Source organism: Leucoraja erinacea, chromosome 4, assembly GCF_028641065.1.
Source record: "Leucoraja erinacea ecotype New England chromosome 4, Leri_hhj_1, whole genome shotgun sequence".
Classification (NCBI taxonomy): domain Eukaryota; kingdom Metazoa; phylum Chordata; class Chondrichthyes; order Rajiformes; family Rajidae; genus Leucoraja; species Leucoraja erinaceus.
In genome coordinates, this window is record NC_073380.1 from 4,280,330 (window position 1) to 4,296,727 (window position 16,398).

The 16,398-nt window shown below is 47.2% G+C and overlaps 1 protein-coding gene across 7 annotated transcripts in view; it reads right to left on the bottom strand.

The window, feature by feature from the left end:
* phf20l1 (PHD finger protein 20 like 1) overlaps positions 1-16,398 on the bottom strand; it is a 94,244-nt gene that overhangs the window by 47,217 nt on the left and 30,629 nt on the right. For all 7 annotated transcript variants that reach the window (XM_055633561.1, XM_055633563.1, XM_055633559.1 and 4 more), the window contains one exon: positions 15,797-15,879. In XM_055633561.1, coding sequence (XP_055489536.1) covers positions 15,797-15,879 — 83 coding nt within the window. The remainder of the gene's footprint in view (positions 1-15,796; positions 15,880-16,398) is intronic.

Below are 16,398 nucleotides of genomic sequence, written 5' to 3' on the forward strand. Positions count from 1 at the left end.
TAGACTCGATCCAAAATGTCACCCATTGCTTCTCCCCAGAGATGCTGCCTGACCTGCTGAGTTACTCCAACATCTGCAGTTCTTTCCTACACAGCTTGTCATAATGAAGGTGACTGATTAAAAGCATGGAAGATGATAGAATTGAAACCTATAATGTGAGGAGACTAGATGTGTAAATATTAGCTCGCACCCTATGGATATACATCACTAGGAGGCAGTTTCCAAACGTAATGTTGTGAGGAGAATGTACGCGGTGAACACAGAGTCTTTTAGCCAGAGTGGAGGACTCGGGAACTAGAGACATGGGTTTATGGTGAGAGAGGAAAGATTTAATAAGAATCTGTGAGGCAATCTTTTCTCAGAGGGTGGTGGGTGTATGGAATGAGCTACCAGAGGAGGTAGTTGAGGCAGGGACTATAACAGCATTTAATCGCATCTAACCTTAATGCATGGGCACATGGATCTGAAAGGTTTAGAGGGACATGGGCAAAACACGGGACAGTGGAGACAGACACAAAAAGCTGGAGTAACTCAGCGGGACAGGCAGCATCTCTGGGGAGAAGGAATGGGCGACGTTTCAGGTCAAGACCTTTCTTCAGACTGATGTCGGGGGAGTGGGCGGGACAGAGAAAGATTGTAGTTGGAGACAGTAAGACTGGTGGGAGAACTGGGAAGGGGGAGGGGATGGAGAGAGGGGGAAAGCAAGGGCTACTTGAAGTTAGAGAAGTCAATGTTCATACTGCTGGGGTGTAAGCTGTCCAAGCAACATATGAGATGCTGTTCCTCCAATTTGTGCTGGGCCTCACTCTGACAATGGAGGAGGCCCAGGACAGAAAGGTCAGGTTGGGAATGGGAGGGGGAGTTAAAGTGTTTAGCAACTGGGAGATCAGGTAGGTTAAGACAGACTTAGCTGAGGTGTTTGGCGAAAAGATTGCCGAGCCTGCGCTGGGTCTCGCCGATATAGGAGTCCACACCTGGAAGCCCTTTATCACAGAAATAATGTAGAGAAATGTCACTGAAATGCCTGCAGGGCAAATATATTCACCAAATATAAGAATCGAACCTGCGTTTGATGATTCCGACTGAATATCATGTTGTGCTGCTGCAAGAATCCCATCATTCCATTTCGGGATATATAACAATAAAACACTCTTTGACTCTCTTCCTCTCCCCCTCTCGACCATAGCGGCACCCGGACTTCATCACCTATTACTAATTTCACTTTGGCAAACATAGAAACATGGACAACAGGTGCAGGAGTAGGCCATTTGGCCCTTCAAGGCAACACTGCCATTCAATGTGATCATGGCTGATCATTACCAATCAGTACCCCGTTCCTGCTTTTCCCCCATATCCCTCGATTCCGTTAGCACTAAGAGCTAAATCCAACTCTCTCTTGAATACATCCAGTGAATTGGTCTCCACTGCATTCTGTGGCAGAGAATTCCACAGATTCATAACTCTCTGGGTCAAGAGGTTCTTCCTCAACTCCCTTCTAAATGGGTTACCCCTTATTCTTAAACTGTGACCCCTGGTTCTGGACTCCGCCAACATGGGGAACAATCCAGCAAACAATCTACGTACTACCCGGCTGATGTTATTATATTTGGCCTATTTGGATAATCCTCACCTTCTGCTGTAGCTCTCTGGAAGGAACCATGTGTAAAAAAGCAGACCTTTGCTACCAATGGTGATGCAAAACCAACAGGCTGGGCAAGGCACGGAGCCCTGTACTAGGAAAATCCAAATATTTCCACAATAGCTGATGATACAAAGACTGGTGGCACTGTGGAGTTCACATGGTCATAAGTGATAGGAGCAGAATTAGGCCATTCGGCCCATCAAGTCTACTCCACCATTCAATCATTGCTGATCTATCTCTCCCTCCTAACCCATTCTCCTGCCTTCTCCCCATAACCCCCGACACCCGTACTAATCAAGAATCTATTTATCTCTGCCTGTGAGTGTGAGGATGATGCAGAGAAGCTTTGTTGAAGGAATAAATGTGGAACATTTTTGTCATCCATTTTTGTAGAAATGAAAATAGAAAGGCAAAGTATGTTTTTAAATGAGAGATTGGTTTTGTCATTCACAAGGACTTGAGTGTCCTTGTACATAAACCATTGTAAGCATACCATTAGGACAGCAAAGGGCTTGTTGACTTGTGTAAGCGCAGTTGTGTTCAATCATGTTGTGTCCACACCTGGCCTGGACTACTGTGTATACTTGTGATAAAGGGAATGCAGGGAAAACGCCTCTGATTCAGCTCTGGGATAGCAGATGTGCAGTACGAGTAGTGATTAACCAGTTCCTTCACTAGAGTTCAGAAGAATGAGGATCTAATTGAAACAATGATTTGGCAGGGTATTGTGCGGGAGTACTCATCGGGTCAGGCAGCGTCTGTGGAGAACATGGATAGGTGACGTTTCACAGAGTGCTGGAGTAACTCAGCGAGTCAGGCAGCATCTGTGGAGAACATGGATAGGTGACGTTTCACAGAGTGCTGGAGTAACTCAGCGAGTCAGGCAGCATCTGTGGAGAACATGGATAGGTGACGTTTCACAGAGTGCTGGAGTAACTCAGCGAGTCAGGCAGCATCTGTGGAGAACATGGATAGGTGACATTTCACAGAGTGCTGGAGTAACTCAGCGGGTCAGGCAGCATCTGTGGAGAACATGGATAGGTGACGTTTCACAGAGTGCTGGAGTAACTCAGCGGGTCAGGCAGCATCTGTGGAGAACATGGATAGATGACGTTTCACAGAGTGCTGGAGTAACTCAGCGGGTCAAGCAGCAGCTGTGGAGAACATGGATAGGTGACGTTTTGGGTCGGGACCGTTCTCCAGAATGAGGGTAGATACAATGTTGATGTCTTCCCAGCTGGGCTTCTAGAATCTCAAAATGTGTGGTCAGACATTCAAGGGAGGGATGAAAACCTTTCTTCCTCCAGAGTTTACTGAATCTGTGCAATTCTTTACACAAGAGGGCTGTGCAAGCTTGATTGTTGAGTGTATTCAAGACAGGAGATTAATAGAATTTAGAAATTAAGGAAATGTGAAGATGTGGGGTTAGTGCAGGAAAATGGCACTGAGGTGTAACATCACCCAGGATCTTGTCAAATAGCAGAGCAGGTATGAGGGGCCAAATGGCTAACTTTTATTTATTACTAGACCAAGTGGGACCCATTGGGTCTCTGTTACACGGGAAGCCTGGTCCCACAACACAACCCGTTCTCCAATGAAATATTCTACCACTAACCCGTTCCCCCAACGCAACCCGTTCCCTCATCGCAATATTCCACCAATCACCCATAGCCCCCAACTGCGCAGGGGCGGTAATTTCCCTTTATTCACCCTCCCTCTCTTTAAACGTTAAAAAAAAATCCAATTGTACTTGCTGCCAGGACTCAGTGTCCTGGGATTTGCAACATTGTAGCGGGCAGGGCTACAATCCCATTGTGACGTCATAGCCGGAACTGCCACTGAAACTTCTTCATTTTTCTCAAAGTGGGGTTTTGTAAAGTTAAAAATGTGAATATCTTGTAAAATATTACACTAATCCGAACAAAACTTGATAAAAAAACACACCACAAGACAATTGTGAGTGAGGTGGTCCAAAAATTGTTGCGCTATCGTGTGCCGTTTTGGCGTAGTTCCAGGAGCACGCACGCACACAGAATCACAAACAAGATGAGACTTTTAGTAATATACTAGACTAAGTGGGACCTGCTGGGTTAGTGGTAGAAACATAGAAACCTAGAAATTAGGTGCAAGAGTAGGCCATTCGGCCCTTTGAGCCTGCACCGCCATTCAATATGATCATGGCCGATCATCCAACTTAGTATACTGTACCTGCCTTCTCTCCATACCCCCTGATCCCTTTAGCCACAAGGGCCACATCTAACTCCCTCTTAAATATAGCCAATGAACTGGCCTCAACTACCTTCTGCAGGAGAGAATTCCAGAGATTCACCACTTTTTGTGTGAAAAAAGTTTTTCTCATCTCGGTCCTAAAAGATTTCCCCCTTATCCTTAAACTGTGACCCCTTGTTCTGGACTTCCCCAACATCGGGAACAATCTTCCTGCATCTAGCCTGTCCAACCCCTTAAGGGATATTCCACCTCTCCACCAATTCCAATATTCCACCATTTACGCATAGCCCCCAACTGCACAGGCGCGACTGACGGGTTCCCATTGTGACGCCCCGGATCCCCCCTCCTCCCCTCACCCCCCACTCCGCCCCTTGCCCTTCTTCCCCCCCACCCCATCCACTCTTGGTGGCTCTCCGGCAGCGCAGCTATTCCCTCCCATTGAGTTCCCATTGTGACGTGGAACACGCAGGTGTTACTGCGCAGGTGCAGCTGATGGGCACGGCAAGTGGAAAGGAGATTTAATAAAGCTTAAAATGTGAATAACTCTTAAAATATAACAACAATGTAAACGTTAAAGAGATTTATTCAGTCCATTCTTTCTTGTTGTGTCTCTTGTTGCGTTCTGCAGCTGGGGGAGGGGGTCAGCTTAAGGCAGGTGCTTTTGGGGACCGGTGGGGGCAGCGTCCTGCAGCCTGGGAGGAGCACGTCTTCAGGCGGGGCTGTCAGCGGCCGGCGGGGCATCCTGCAGCCGGGGGATGGCTTCAGGCGGTGGCCAATGGGGGGGCTTTCTGGAGGGTTAGTATGGGTACTATGGGCCGAAGGGACTGGTTTCCAGAGGGCTAGTATGGACATTGTGGGCCAAATGGATTCTCAGACTCACAGTTCACTCACTCATGGCTGGTGGACTCACAGTTCACTCACTCACGGCTGGTGGACTCACAGTTCACTCACTCCCGGCTAGTGGACTCACAGTTCACTACAAACGGCTTCTCGACCCGACTCTCACTCACGGCTACTGGACTCGACTCTCACTCACGGCTTCCGGGCTTGCTGACTCACGCCCGACTTCTGGATTCACGCCCGGCCTCCGGGACTTTATTCTCATCGCCCTCGGAAGCGGCGTTACCTTCATGGTGACCGATAGGCGAGAAGACCAATCTGCTCATCTCACGATTTTTTAAACCTTCATAACCTTTCTAATATTCCACCAATTGGAACAAAACTTGGTGCGCTTGGTGCAGAGGAGAATAGTGAGTAAAGTGGCGAAAAAATCCTGGTGATATGGGCCCGTCTTTGCGCAACTTTAAATACATCGCCCTCGGAAGTGGTCAAGACGACCTTCATAATGTATAGATAGATACTAGACCAGACCAATCTGGGGCTCATCTCACGCATTTTTCCACCAACCCGTTCCCCAACCAACCCGTTTCTAATATTTCCCCCAATTGGAACAAATCTTGGTGCGCTTGGTGCAGAGGAGAATAGTGAGTAAAGTGGCGAAAAAATCCTAGTGATATAGGGCACCGTCTTTGCGCAAATTTAAATACAACGCAGACCGGAAGTGGTCAAGACGAGAGTTTTAGTAATAGTATAGATAGATACTAGACCAAGTGGGACCCCTTGGGGCCCATTCCCCCAACGCAAGAATCCACCACTCACCCGTTCCCCCAACACAACCCGTTTCCACTCACCTGTTCCCCCAACATAACCTGTTCAACAACACAATACAAAACAACACCACTCACCCATAGCCCCGACAGGAGGCCTGGATCCCCCATCGTAAGATTCCACCACTCCCTTGCCCCCCTCCCCCAGCACTTCCAATTGCAATTCCACTTCCCCTGGCCCCTCCCCCATCTGTTCAATCACTTGCTTCCAGGCACACGACTAAGTGTTTTATGATGGCAACATTGTTGCAAATGTCGGGTGGAGGACTGTGAGATCCCATTGTGACGTCATAGCTTCAAATGCCAGCACTGAAGTGTTGAAGTGATTATCAAAGTGGATTTAGTCAACTTAAAAATAACTTGGGAAATATAACATCAATCTGAATGAAACTTGATACAAACAACCACAGGTCAATGGTGAATAAGGTGCAAACGCAATTATGTACCGTTGTGCCGTAGTTCCTTGAGATGGCACGCACGCAGATAGACAGTCGACCAAACCAGACGAGAGTTATTAGTAATATATAGATAGATATAGAACACCTTGAACAGTACAACACAGAAACTGGCCCTTCGGCCCACAATACTGTGCCAAACATGATGTCGTAATTTATCCATTTCCACATAACCTATATCTCTCCACTCCCTGCATATCCATGTGCTTATCCAGAAGTGCGTTGGAAAGAACTGCAGATTCTCTCCAGCCTGAGAAATATATATGGGCCGTCTACCCTCTCTATTACTGTTAGCCTATCCATGTTGTTTCTTTAGAAAAGTCAAGAGTGTTTTAAAGTTATATAGACCAAAAATTCTTATTTGCAGCAGCGCAACAGGATTGTAAACACAATAATCAATAGATTATATAATAAACAATTGTCCAATAATTTAAAAAAAAAAACAATATCGTGCAAAACAAAACAAAGGCGAAAGTCCTTGGTTCACCCAAGGCAGTTTGTAGTTTAGTTGGAGTGTTCAATAATCTATTGGCTATAGGGAAGCAGCTGTTCCTGAACCTGGACGTTAGTTTCCAAACTCCCGTACCTTCCTCCAAATGAGAGCCTGGCCAGGGTTGTGTCAGCGGGGCTCGAAATTAACGGTTGCCTGGGTGCCAATGGCCACCTAAAGTCCCGCCGGGCAACCTAAAAGCCGTGTCATTTTGCCCGGCTTGGCAAGCACCCGGGTAACCTGCCGTTCAACTCTGAGCTGGCCCCTCTCTATCTGTCATTCTCCGTCTCCACTCTCCAGCCGCTCCTCATCTGCCGGCACATGCACATAACCACGGCCAGCACATCATCGGCCGCCTTGCACATGCACATAACCACGGCCAGCAAATCTTCGGCCGCCCTGCACATGCGCACTGCCACGGCAACTGGTCGGCGCCGGGCACTTTCTCCCTCCCTTTGCATTGTGGGAGATCTGGCCGCCATTGGTTTCCAGTCGCTGCCTCGCCGCGGCCACAGAAAACCACCGCAGAATCACTCCCTGGAGCTGGAGTAACTCCCTGGAGTAACTCTTGCTTCTTGTTTTCCATGTCTTCCAAAAATATTCCAAATGGAAATTAAAGTGGAGGTGGTGGAGGGACCATCACCAAACTCTGACCAATAACAGCCTATTGCATTTTACCTGTTTATTTATTGTGTATATATATATATGGTCTATGGTATATGAACACACTGAACTTTTATCTCCTGTTCTGTATTATGTTTACATATTCTGTTGTGCTGCAGCAAGCAAGAATTTCATTGTCCTATCTGGGACACATGACAATACAATTCTCTTGACTTGGACTTAAGCAAAAAAGAGTTCTTGGGGAAGAAAGAGCTACCTTAAATTTAGTTGCGTCTGGTTGGGTAACTATTGTAGGATGAAGACTATTCCATGCTTTAATTGTGCGGGGGAACTCCATGGAACAGCCAGCATCTCTGGATAGAAGAAATTGGGTGACGTTTCGGGTAGATTCCCTTCTTTAGACTTCCTCTGGCTTTAGTGTTTTTAGTTTAATTTAAAGGTACAGGGTGGAAACAGGCCCTTTGGCCCACCGAGTCCACGCCGACCACCAATCACCTGTACACGTTCTATCCCACACATTAGCGGCATGTCATGAGTCAAGAGAGTTTTATTCTCTCATGTTCCAGTTAGAACAATGAAATCCTTACTTGCAGCAGCACAACAGAATATGTAAACATAGTACTCTGTAAACAATGTTATAAACGAGAAAACAAAAGTGTATATTTATATATGAATATATAAATATATATATTTTGTGTGTATATATATGTGTGCGTGTGCTTGTGTGTGTGATATATATACCCACACACACACAATTTTCCTCCTGGGATTAATAAAGTTCTATCGTATAGTATCGTGTGTGTAAGAAGGAACTGCAGATGCTGGTTTAAACTGAAGATAGACACAAAAAGCTGGAGTAACTCAACAGGTCAGACAGAACCTCTGGACAAAAGGAAAGTATTACGTCTTGGGTTGGGCCTGAAAAAGGTTCCCACACACCTTTGGAATGTGGAAGGAAACAAGAGACTTTATGGCCAATGTACTGCCCCATAGTCTTGAACCGAATTAAAACATAGAGTATCTGTAATGGGGACATAGCATGCCTTAGAGATTTAAGCCTGAAAAGGGATAGTTTCTTTTTTTTTAGTAACCAAAGTTATCAATGTATAATTTTTTTGTGTGTTGGAAAACAAAATATAGTGGCACAGCTGGTGGACTTGCTGCTGCACACGCCAGAGATCTGTGTTCGATCCTGTCCTCAGGCACTGTCTGTGTTGAATTTGCACATTCTCCCTGCAAGCGTGTGAGTTTCCTCCCAAGTCCCAAAGACACATTGGCTTTGTAGGTTAACTTGTCTCTGTAAAATTGACCCAATGTGTAGGGCGTGGGTGAGGAAAGTGGGATAACAGAACTTGTGTGAATGGGTAGACAAAAAATACTGGAGAAACTCAGCGGGTGAGGCAGCATCTATGGAGCGAAGGAAATAGGTGACGTTTCGGGTCGAAACCCTTCTTCAGACTGATGTGACGGTGGGGAGGGGGTGGGGGGGAAGAAGAAATGAAGAGGCGGAGACAGTGGGCTGAGAAGGGGAGGAGAAAGCAGCGACTACCTGAAATTGGAGAAGTCAATGTCATACCTCTGGGGTGTAAACTGCCCAAGGGAAATATGAGGTGCTGCTCCTCCAATTTACGGTGGCCCTCACTCTGGCCATGGAGGAGGCCCAGGACAAAAAGGTCAGATTCGGAATGGGAGGAGGAGTTGAAGTGCTGAGCCACAGGGAGATCAGGTTGGTTATTTCGAACTGAGCCTACGCTTGGTCTCACCAATGCAGAGCAACTGACACCTAGAGCAGCGGATGCAATAGATGAGGTTGGAGGAGGTGCAGGACAGGCACGTGCCATCAGGGTGGGCAAGGTAGGCACTGCCTACACTGACTAAAATTATGAAATGGTAATTATTAAATATAAATAGTAAAGGCATGGGAGAATTATGCCTATCTAAGCAATCGGTCTCTTATGTAGGCATAATTCTCCGTGCCTTTCAACCGCACTTGTAACACGCGAAGGTCTGTGCAGCCCACGTGCCGTCAGCGCTGCTTCAAGCCGTCAATGACAAGCGGGGCTGAAGGCAGCTGAAATTCTGCCTTTGCAGTACTATGCATGCACAGCAGCCTTCTGCACATGCACAGCACAAGCTCCTTGGCGGGTTTTTCAAATATGGATTGTCATTATTTTAAGAGTATCTGAACTCCAACAGCACGATCAAGGGACCAATTGAGGTTACTCGGCTGTGGGAATTTAAGGATTTGCGGGAAGCGGCTGACATGAGCGAAGCCGGCGAGCGGCAGGTGAGAGATGTTCAGTCGGAGAGCACTGCCAGAGGTGAGTGGGCTGGCAGAAGGCGCTGAAGTGGCGGCCGGTTCTGCTGTCCGTGCCCGGAGCGCTGAGTGAGTGAGTTACTGACATAATCCCTGACCCCCCTCCTTCACAACATACCTGCCCTCCCCGCAACTTTACCCCTGGCACAACCTCACCGCACGCTGTGAAAGGAACTCCCGTTTTTCCCACCATCTCTCCATCTGCCTTCACCCTCCATCCACCACCCATTCAGTAATTTAAAAAATGAAGGAGATTTGGAAGCCTTGGGCAAATCGAATTGTTACTTATTTTTATTTTTTATTTTTACGGAGAGAACAATCTGCGCATGCGCGGTTTAAGATTCTTTTTTAAAAGCCGACTGACTGCCTACCCTGAGTAATCAATCACGGCACGTGCCTGGTGCAGGTGAACCTCTGCCGCACATGGAAAGACTGCTTGGGTCCTTGAATGGAGTCAAGGGGGGAGGTAGAGCGACAAGTGTAGCATTTCCTGCGGTTGCAAGGACAAATGCCAGGAGAGGGGGTGGTTTGGGTGGGAAAGGACAAATTGACTAGGGAGTTACGGAGGGGGCAGTCTATGCAGAAAGCAGACAGGGGAGGAGATGGGAAGATGCGGCCAGTGGTGGGATCCCATTGGTAGACAAAAATCCTGGAGAAAATCAGCGGGCCTCCAGTCCAGCGGACCTCCGTGGTGATGTCGCCATCGCCGAAAGCCGTCTCTGCTATGAGACGGGCCGCCACAACATCAGCTCCGGGCAGCCGCACCAGCTCCAGGCCGCTGCCCCAGCTCCGGGTCCCGCAGTCTCCGCTCCAGGCCGCTGCCCCAGCTCCGGGTCCCGCAGTCTCCACTCCGGTCCTCTGCCCCAGCTCCGGGTCCCGCAGTCTCAGCTCCGAGCCCCGCTGCATCAGCTCCAGGCCGCTGCCGAGAGCCAGAACGCCGCACCAGCAAGTCGGGCCACCGCTGCCTCAGCCCCGAAGACGGCCAGCCTCTCGTTGGTGAGTCCTGGCTGGCTCTGCCTCCGGAGCCTCGGGGTCAGTCGCAGGCTGGAGGCCGCCAGCTCCGCCATTAGGCCTCAGCGCAGACGGAGGCAGAGAAGGGGGATACGACACAAAAAAGTCACATTCCCCCGAAGGAAGAGACAGAGAACATGTTTCACCCCCCCCCCCCCAACACAACCCAACAAACTAAAACTTAACCAAAACAAGACAAAAAAAAAACAACAGAAAAAAGTAAAGACAGACGGACTGCAGGCGAGCCGCAGCTGTTAACAGCGCCGCCACTTCCGGATGGTTCTCAATGCTTCATTGAGCATAATTCCAACTGGTAATTGTAATTGTAATTGTAATTGTAAATCTTTATTGTCATTTCCTGAGTATTCGCATACCCGTCGATGTGCAGAGGTGTATGGTGTTGTTTCCCCGCCCTCCTGAAGTCAACCACCATCTCCTTAGTTTTTCCCACGTTAAGAATGAGGTTGTGGGATTTGCACCAACCTGTGAGCAGCTCCACCTCCATCCTGTACGCCGATTCATCATTGTCACTGATGAGACCCACTACTGTTGTGTCATCAGCGAACTTGTTGATGAAGTTGTTATTGAGTCTGGCAGTACAGTCGTGTGTCAGCAGACTAAACAGAAGGGGGCTTAGGACACAGCCTTGGGGTGAGCCAGTGCTCACGGCTATGGTTTTTGATGTCCTACTGCCCACCCTGACTGTCTGCTGCCGTTGCGACAGAAAGTTCAGGACCCAGCTACATGTGCCAGCATCAACCCCCAACAGCTCCAACTTCTCCACCAGCTGCTGCGGAATGATTGTATTGAAAGCAGAGCTGAAGTCTATGAAGAGGATCCTGGCATAGGTATTTTTCCGATCGAGATGTGACAATACGAGGTTCAGTGTTGTTGAGACTGCGTCCTCTGTGGATCGTTTGGCTCTGTAGGCGAACTGCAGTGGGTCTAGGTCGGCAGGTAGACTATTTTTGATGTGCTGCATAACTAGTCGCTCAAAACACTTCATTACAATGGGTGTTAGGGCCACTGGTAGAAAATAACTACGCACTTCATCCGAGCCGTCTTAACTAACCACCTAAACTGTTATTTGGCAACCTAAAAATCTGCCTAGGTTGCCCGGCTGGCATCAGAGAAAAAAAAGTGAGAGCCCTGGTCAGTCCTTGATAATGCTGGCTGCTTTTCTGAAGCAGCGTCTTATAGATCTCTTAGATGGTTAGGTCAGTTCCTGGGATAGACCAGGCAATATTCACCACTTTTTGTCATCTCCTTTTGTTCCTGGGTGTTCGAGTTGCCAAACCAAGCTCTGTGACAACCAGTCAATATGCTCTCTACAGTACACCTGGAGACATTCAAGAGAGTCTTCCTCGACATACTGAATCTCCTCAATCTTCTAAGGAAGTAAAGGTTGATGGGCTTTCTTAATGATTGCATTTTGTGTTTTTATGACTGTTGGCAGATCAATTTTCCTCCTGGGATAAAGTATGTTCTATTGTATCGTATCAGGACAGAGCTTTAGAGAGATATGCACGCCCAGGAATTTGTTGTTAGCTCTCTCCACCACCGTCCCATCAATGAAGACAGGTTTGTGGATCCTCAGCCTTCCTCTTCTAGTCATCGTTCAGTTCCTTGATCTTACTGATATTGAGAGCAAGGTTGTTCTGGCAGTCGATCGATCTCCCTTCTATACTCTGCCCGATTCAATCCGTACTTCATCCAACAACGGTGGAGTCGCCGGCAAATGTAAAGATGGATAAAGTTGGGTCTGTGTCCGGCTACAGTGACATGGGAATAGAGTGAGTAGAGCAGGGCATCGAGCGCACAGCCTTGAGGTGGCCCTTGTATTGATGGTTAGAGGCGAACTGTTGTTGCTCATTGTTCTGTTGACTGTGTGTTCTGTAGCAGGTTCAGCTTCGTGCTGAGGGAGTTGATCTGCACCATAACCAACCTCTCAAAGCTCTTCATCATCATGGGTGTTAGTGCCACCGGTCAGTAGTCTTCTTGAGCACCTGTGTTATTGATGGCCCTTTAAAGCAGGTGGGAACCTCAGACCTCAGTAATGAGAGGTTGAAGATGTCCACAAGAACTCTAGCCAGTTGCTTTTACAAACATGACCAGGTTCACCATCATGTCCAGACGCCTTCCAAGGGCTCATCCTCATTCAGGATCTTCTGACATTGGCCTCGGTGACTGAGATTGCAATACCATCGGGGGATATGGGGACCTGAGAAGTCACATCAGCATTCTCTGTGAACAGCCCGTTTCCGCGCCAGAAATGAGCAAATTCATTTTAGAGATTCAAACATGACGATACCAATCCACAGCACTATATTCTGTGTACATTTACAACACATGCCCAGGAGATCCTGCAATCTTCAACTCCATTTGCAGCTCCTCAGAAATTGAAGCAGTCCTCACCGATATGAAACAAGACCGAGGCAACAATCTGCTGGGTGTGTATAAAAGCGGTAGAGTTGCTGCCTCACAGCGCCAGAGACCCGGGCTCTATCCTGACTACGGGTGCTGTCCGTTCTCCCCGTGACCGTGTGGGTTTTCTCTGGGGGCTCCGGTTTCCTCCCCCACTCTAAAGACGTACGGGTTTGTCGGCTAATTGGCTTTGGCGAAATTGTTCCTCGTGTGTGGTGATCGCTACCTGGCGCTGACTTGGTGGGCCGTGGAGCCCGTTTCTGCGCTGTATCTCTGAACATTGACATTGTAGACATTGTTTATTAGAGGTCCTTCACGATCAACATGTTGAGGGTCCCCTTGGCCACCTAGATCAGTCCACTCGTCGTGGTGGCTATCCCTCGAGGTCGAGGATCAGTCCACTACATATGTAGCAAGAATTGAAAGGCTTGGTCCAACGATGCCCGACCTACTTCCCAATACTCCATCATTTATGTTCATAAGTTCTAGGAGTAGAATTAGGCCATTCGGCCCATCAATTCAATCATGACTGATCTATCTCTCCCTCTCAACCCCATTCTCCTGCCTTCTCCCCACAAACCCTGACACCTGTACTAATCAAGAATCTGTCAATCTCCACCTTAAAAATATCCATTGACTTGGCCTCCACAGCCGTCTGTGGCAATTAATTCAAGATTCACCACCCTCTGACTAAAAAAAAAATTTTTTAAATCCTCCTCATCTCCTTCCTAAATGAACATCCTTTTATTCTGAGGCTACATCCAGACTTTTCACTATTCGGTGAGTTTCAATCAGGTCCTCCCCTTATTCTAAACTCCAGCGAGTGGAGCAGTGGTAGAGTTGCTGCCTCACAGCGCCGGAGACCCGGGTTTGATCCTGACTACGGGTGCTATCTATACAGAGTTTGTACTTTCTCCCTGTGATCTGCGTGGGTTTTCTCCGAGATCTTCGGTTTCCTCCCACACTCCAAAGACATGTAGGCGAATTGGCTTGGTGTATGTGTAAAGATTGGCCTAGTGTGTGTAGGATTATGTTCGAGTGCGGGGATCGCTGGTCGGTGTGGACTCAGTCGACTGAAGGGCCTGTTTCCACGCTGTATCTCCAAATTAAACCTTTCTTCAGGACCACTATGATAGGGGATTGCTGACCTGAAACATTAACTCGGATTCTCTTTCCAGAACTATAGCCTGACAGCTTTTCTATTTTTATTTCAGATTGCCACCACCTACAGTTTTGTCTTCTACTTTCATTTGCTGCAGCAATTTGTTAGCTTGTCTTCCAAACAAGACATTGCTGAGCTGTAAGTGCAGTTCACATCAAGTACAGTCAAAATAAAATATGAATGACATCATACTGTTTCTAACTTGTTTAAATGCCTTTCACAATACCTGATCACATGCCTTATCACAATCCCTAATCCACATTGAGAAGGCTCTATATCTCACTATATGTCAGAGCTCTTCAATGCCTCAGCATTTAGAAAATATACTTTAATTTCTTCCTGCTGAAGTCAATAACTTGTGTAGGAAGGAATTGCTGATGCTGGTTTACACCGAAGATAGACACAAAAAGCTGGAGTAACTCAGGGGGACAGGCAGCATCTCTGGAGAGAAGGAATGGGTGATGTTTCACAGAGTGCTGGAGTAACTCAGCGGGACAGGCAGCATCTCTGGAGAGAAGGGATAGGTGATGTTTCACAGTGTTGGAGTAACTCAGGGGGACAGGCTGCATCTCTGGAGAGAAGGAATGGGTGATGTTTCACAGTGTTGGAGTAACTCAGGAGGACAGGCTGCATCTCTGGAGAGAAGGGATAGGTGATGTATCACAGTGTTGGAGTAACTCAGCGGGACAGGCTGCATCTCTGGAGAGAAGGGATAGGTGATGTATCACAGTGTTGGAGTAACTCAGGGGGAGAGGCTGCATCTATGGAGAGAAGGAATGGCTGATGTTTCCTTCTCTCCACAGATGCTGCCTATCACACTGACTTACTCCAGATTTTTGTGTCTATCTTCAACGCAAACAACTTTATATTTTCCGACCTGTGAAAGGTTTGATTGTAATCGTGTATTGTCTTTCCGTTGACTGGTTAGCACGCAACAAAACCTTTTCACTGTACCTCGGTACACGTGACAATAAATTACACTCTAACCTGATATTCCATTTGCTAGATTGTTGCCCACTCACGTACCGATCTATATCCCTGTCAAGCATCATTACCCTCCATACCACATAACACCCTTTGATGAAGCCTCACCCTACAAAGCCCATACACCAATCCCCATATGGGTGTCAGAGGTTATGGGGAGAAGGCAGGAGAAAGGGGTTGGGAGGGAGAGATCCATTCTACCCTGCCATGATTGAATGGCGGGGTAGACTTGATGGGCCGAATGGCCTAATTCTACTATCACTTATGATCTTATGAATTATCCACAACACAGTTCACTTCTTCAAACCCCCAACAGGCCAAACACAAGTTCCCTTTCACAAGACCACGTGCAGAGTGATAGAAATTGGAGCAACAATTAGTGAATGCAACAGATTTATCCAAATACAGGAGTTGTGCAAGGGAAGCAGTCTAAAATAACACAATTAATAAAGGAACTCCAAACACATAATACCATTCACTCCGGAACCATCCTACCACAACCAGAGAGCAGTGCTGAACTACTATCTACCTCATTGGTGACCCTCGGACTATCCTTGATCACACTTTGCTGGCTTTACTTTGCACTAAACGTTATTCCCTTATCATGTATCTGTATACTGTGGATGGATCGATTGTAATCATGTATTGTCTTTCCGCTGACTGGTTAGCACGCAACAAAAGCTTTTCACTGTACCTCAGTACACGTGACAATAAACTAAGCTTTGAAATCTGACATTGCAGCATGGTCCACACCGGCACATACCTGAACGATACTTAGAACACTTCCATACCTGATCAGGCACAGGGTGGCCTCCCGTCCTTTCTTCCAGCAATTCACAACCATCGCCACTCACAGCTTTAGACGCCAGTAGGCCTGCAGAGGAGACAATGTGTACATGTTTACCACCCAATGTTACTGCTTGAAGTGAAAAATATAACAGTCCAAAATAGCCCCAGCTCTAATAGATGGGATTTACCTATCAGATTCTCACTCAGAAAACAGATATGATGTAGAATGTCGTGCAATATCATTAAGATGTACCCCCTCAAAAAAGAAATCGGGTTGCAGAAGTCAGCAATCTTGCTAGTGTACGAGGAAGATCCTGTCTGAAGAAGGGTCTCGACCTGAAACGCCACCCGTTCCTTCTCTCCAAAAATGCAGCCTGTCCCGCTGACTTACTCCAGCATTTTGTGTCTATCTTCCTAATGTACTGCTTATATGGAGAAATTATGTCAGCTAGGTTTTAACAACAGGAGCTCTTTTATTGCAGAAAACATTAACAATAACCCATTAGTGGAGCAGAATTTAAAATACTGAAAATTGGTGGACTTAAAACAGTTTGTAGAAAGTCAAGGCCAAAGTATTCTCGTGTTTATGCTCAATATGCGACAA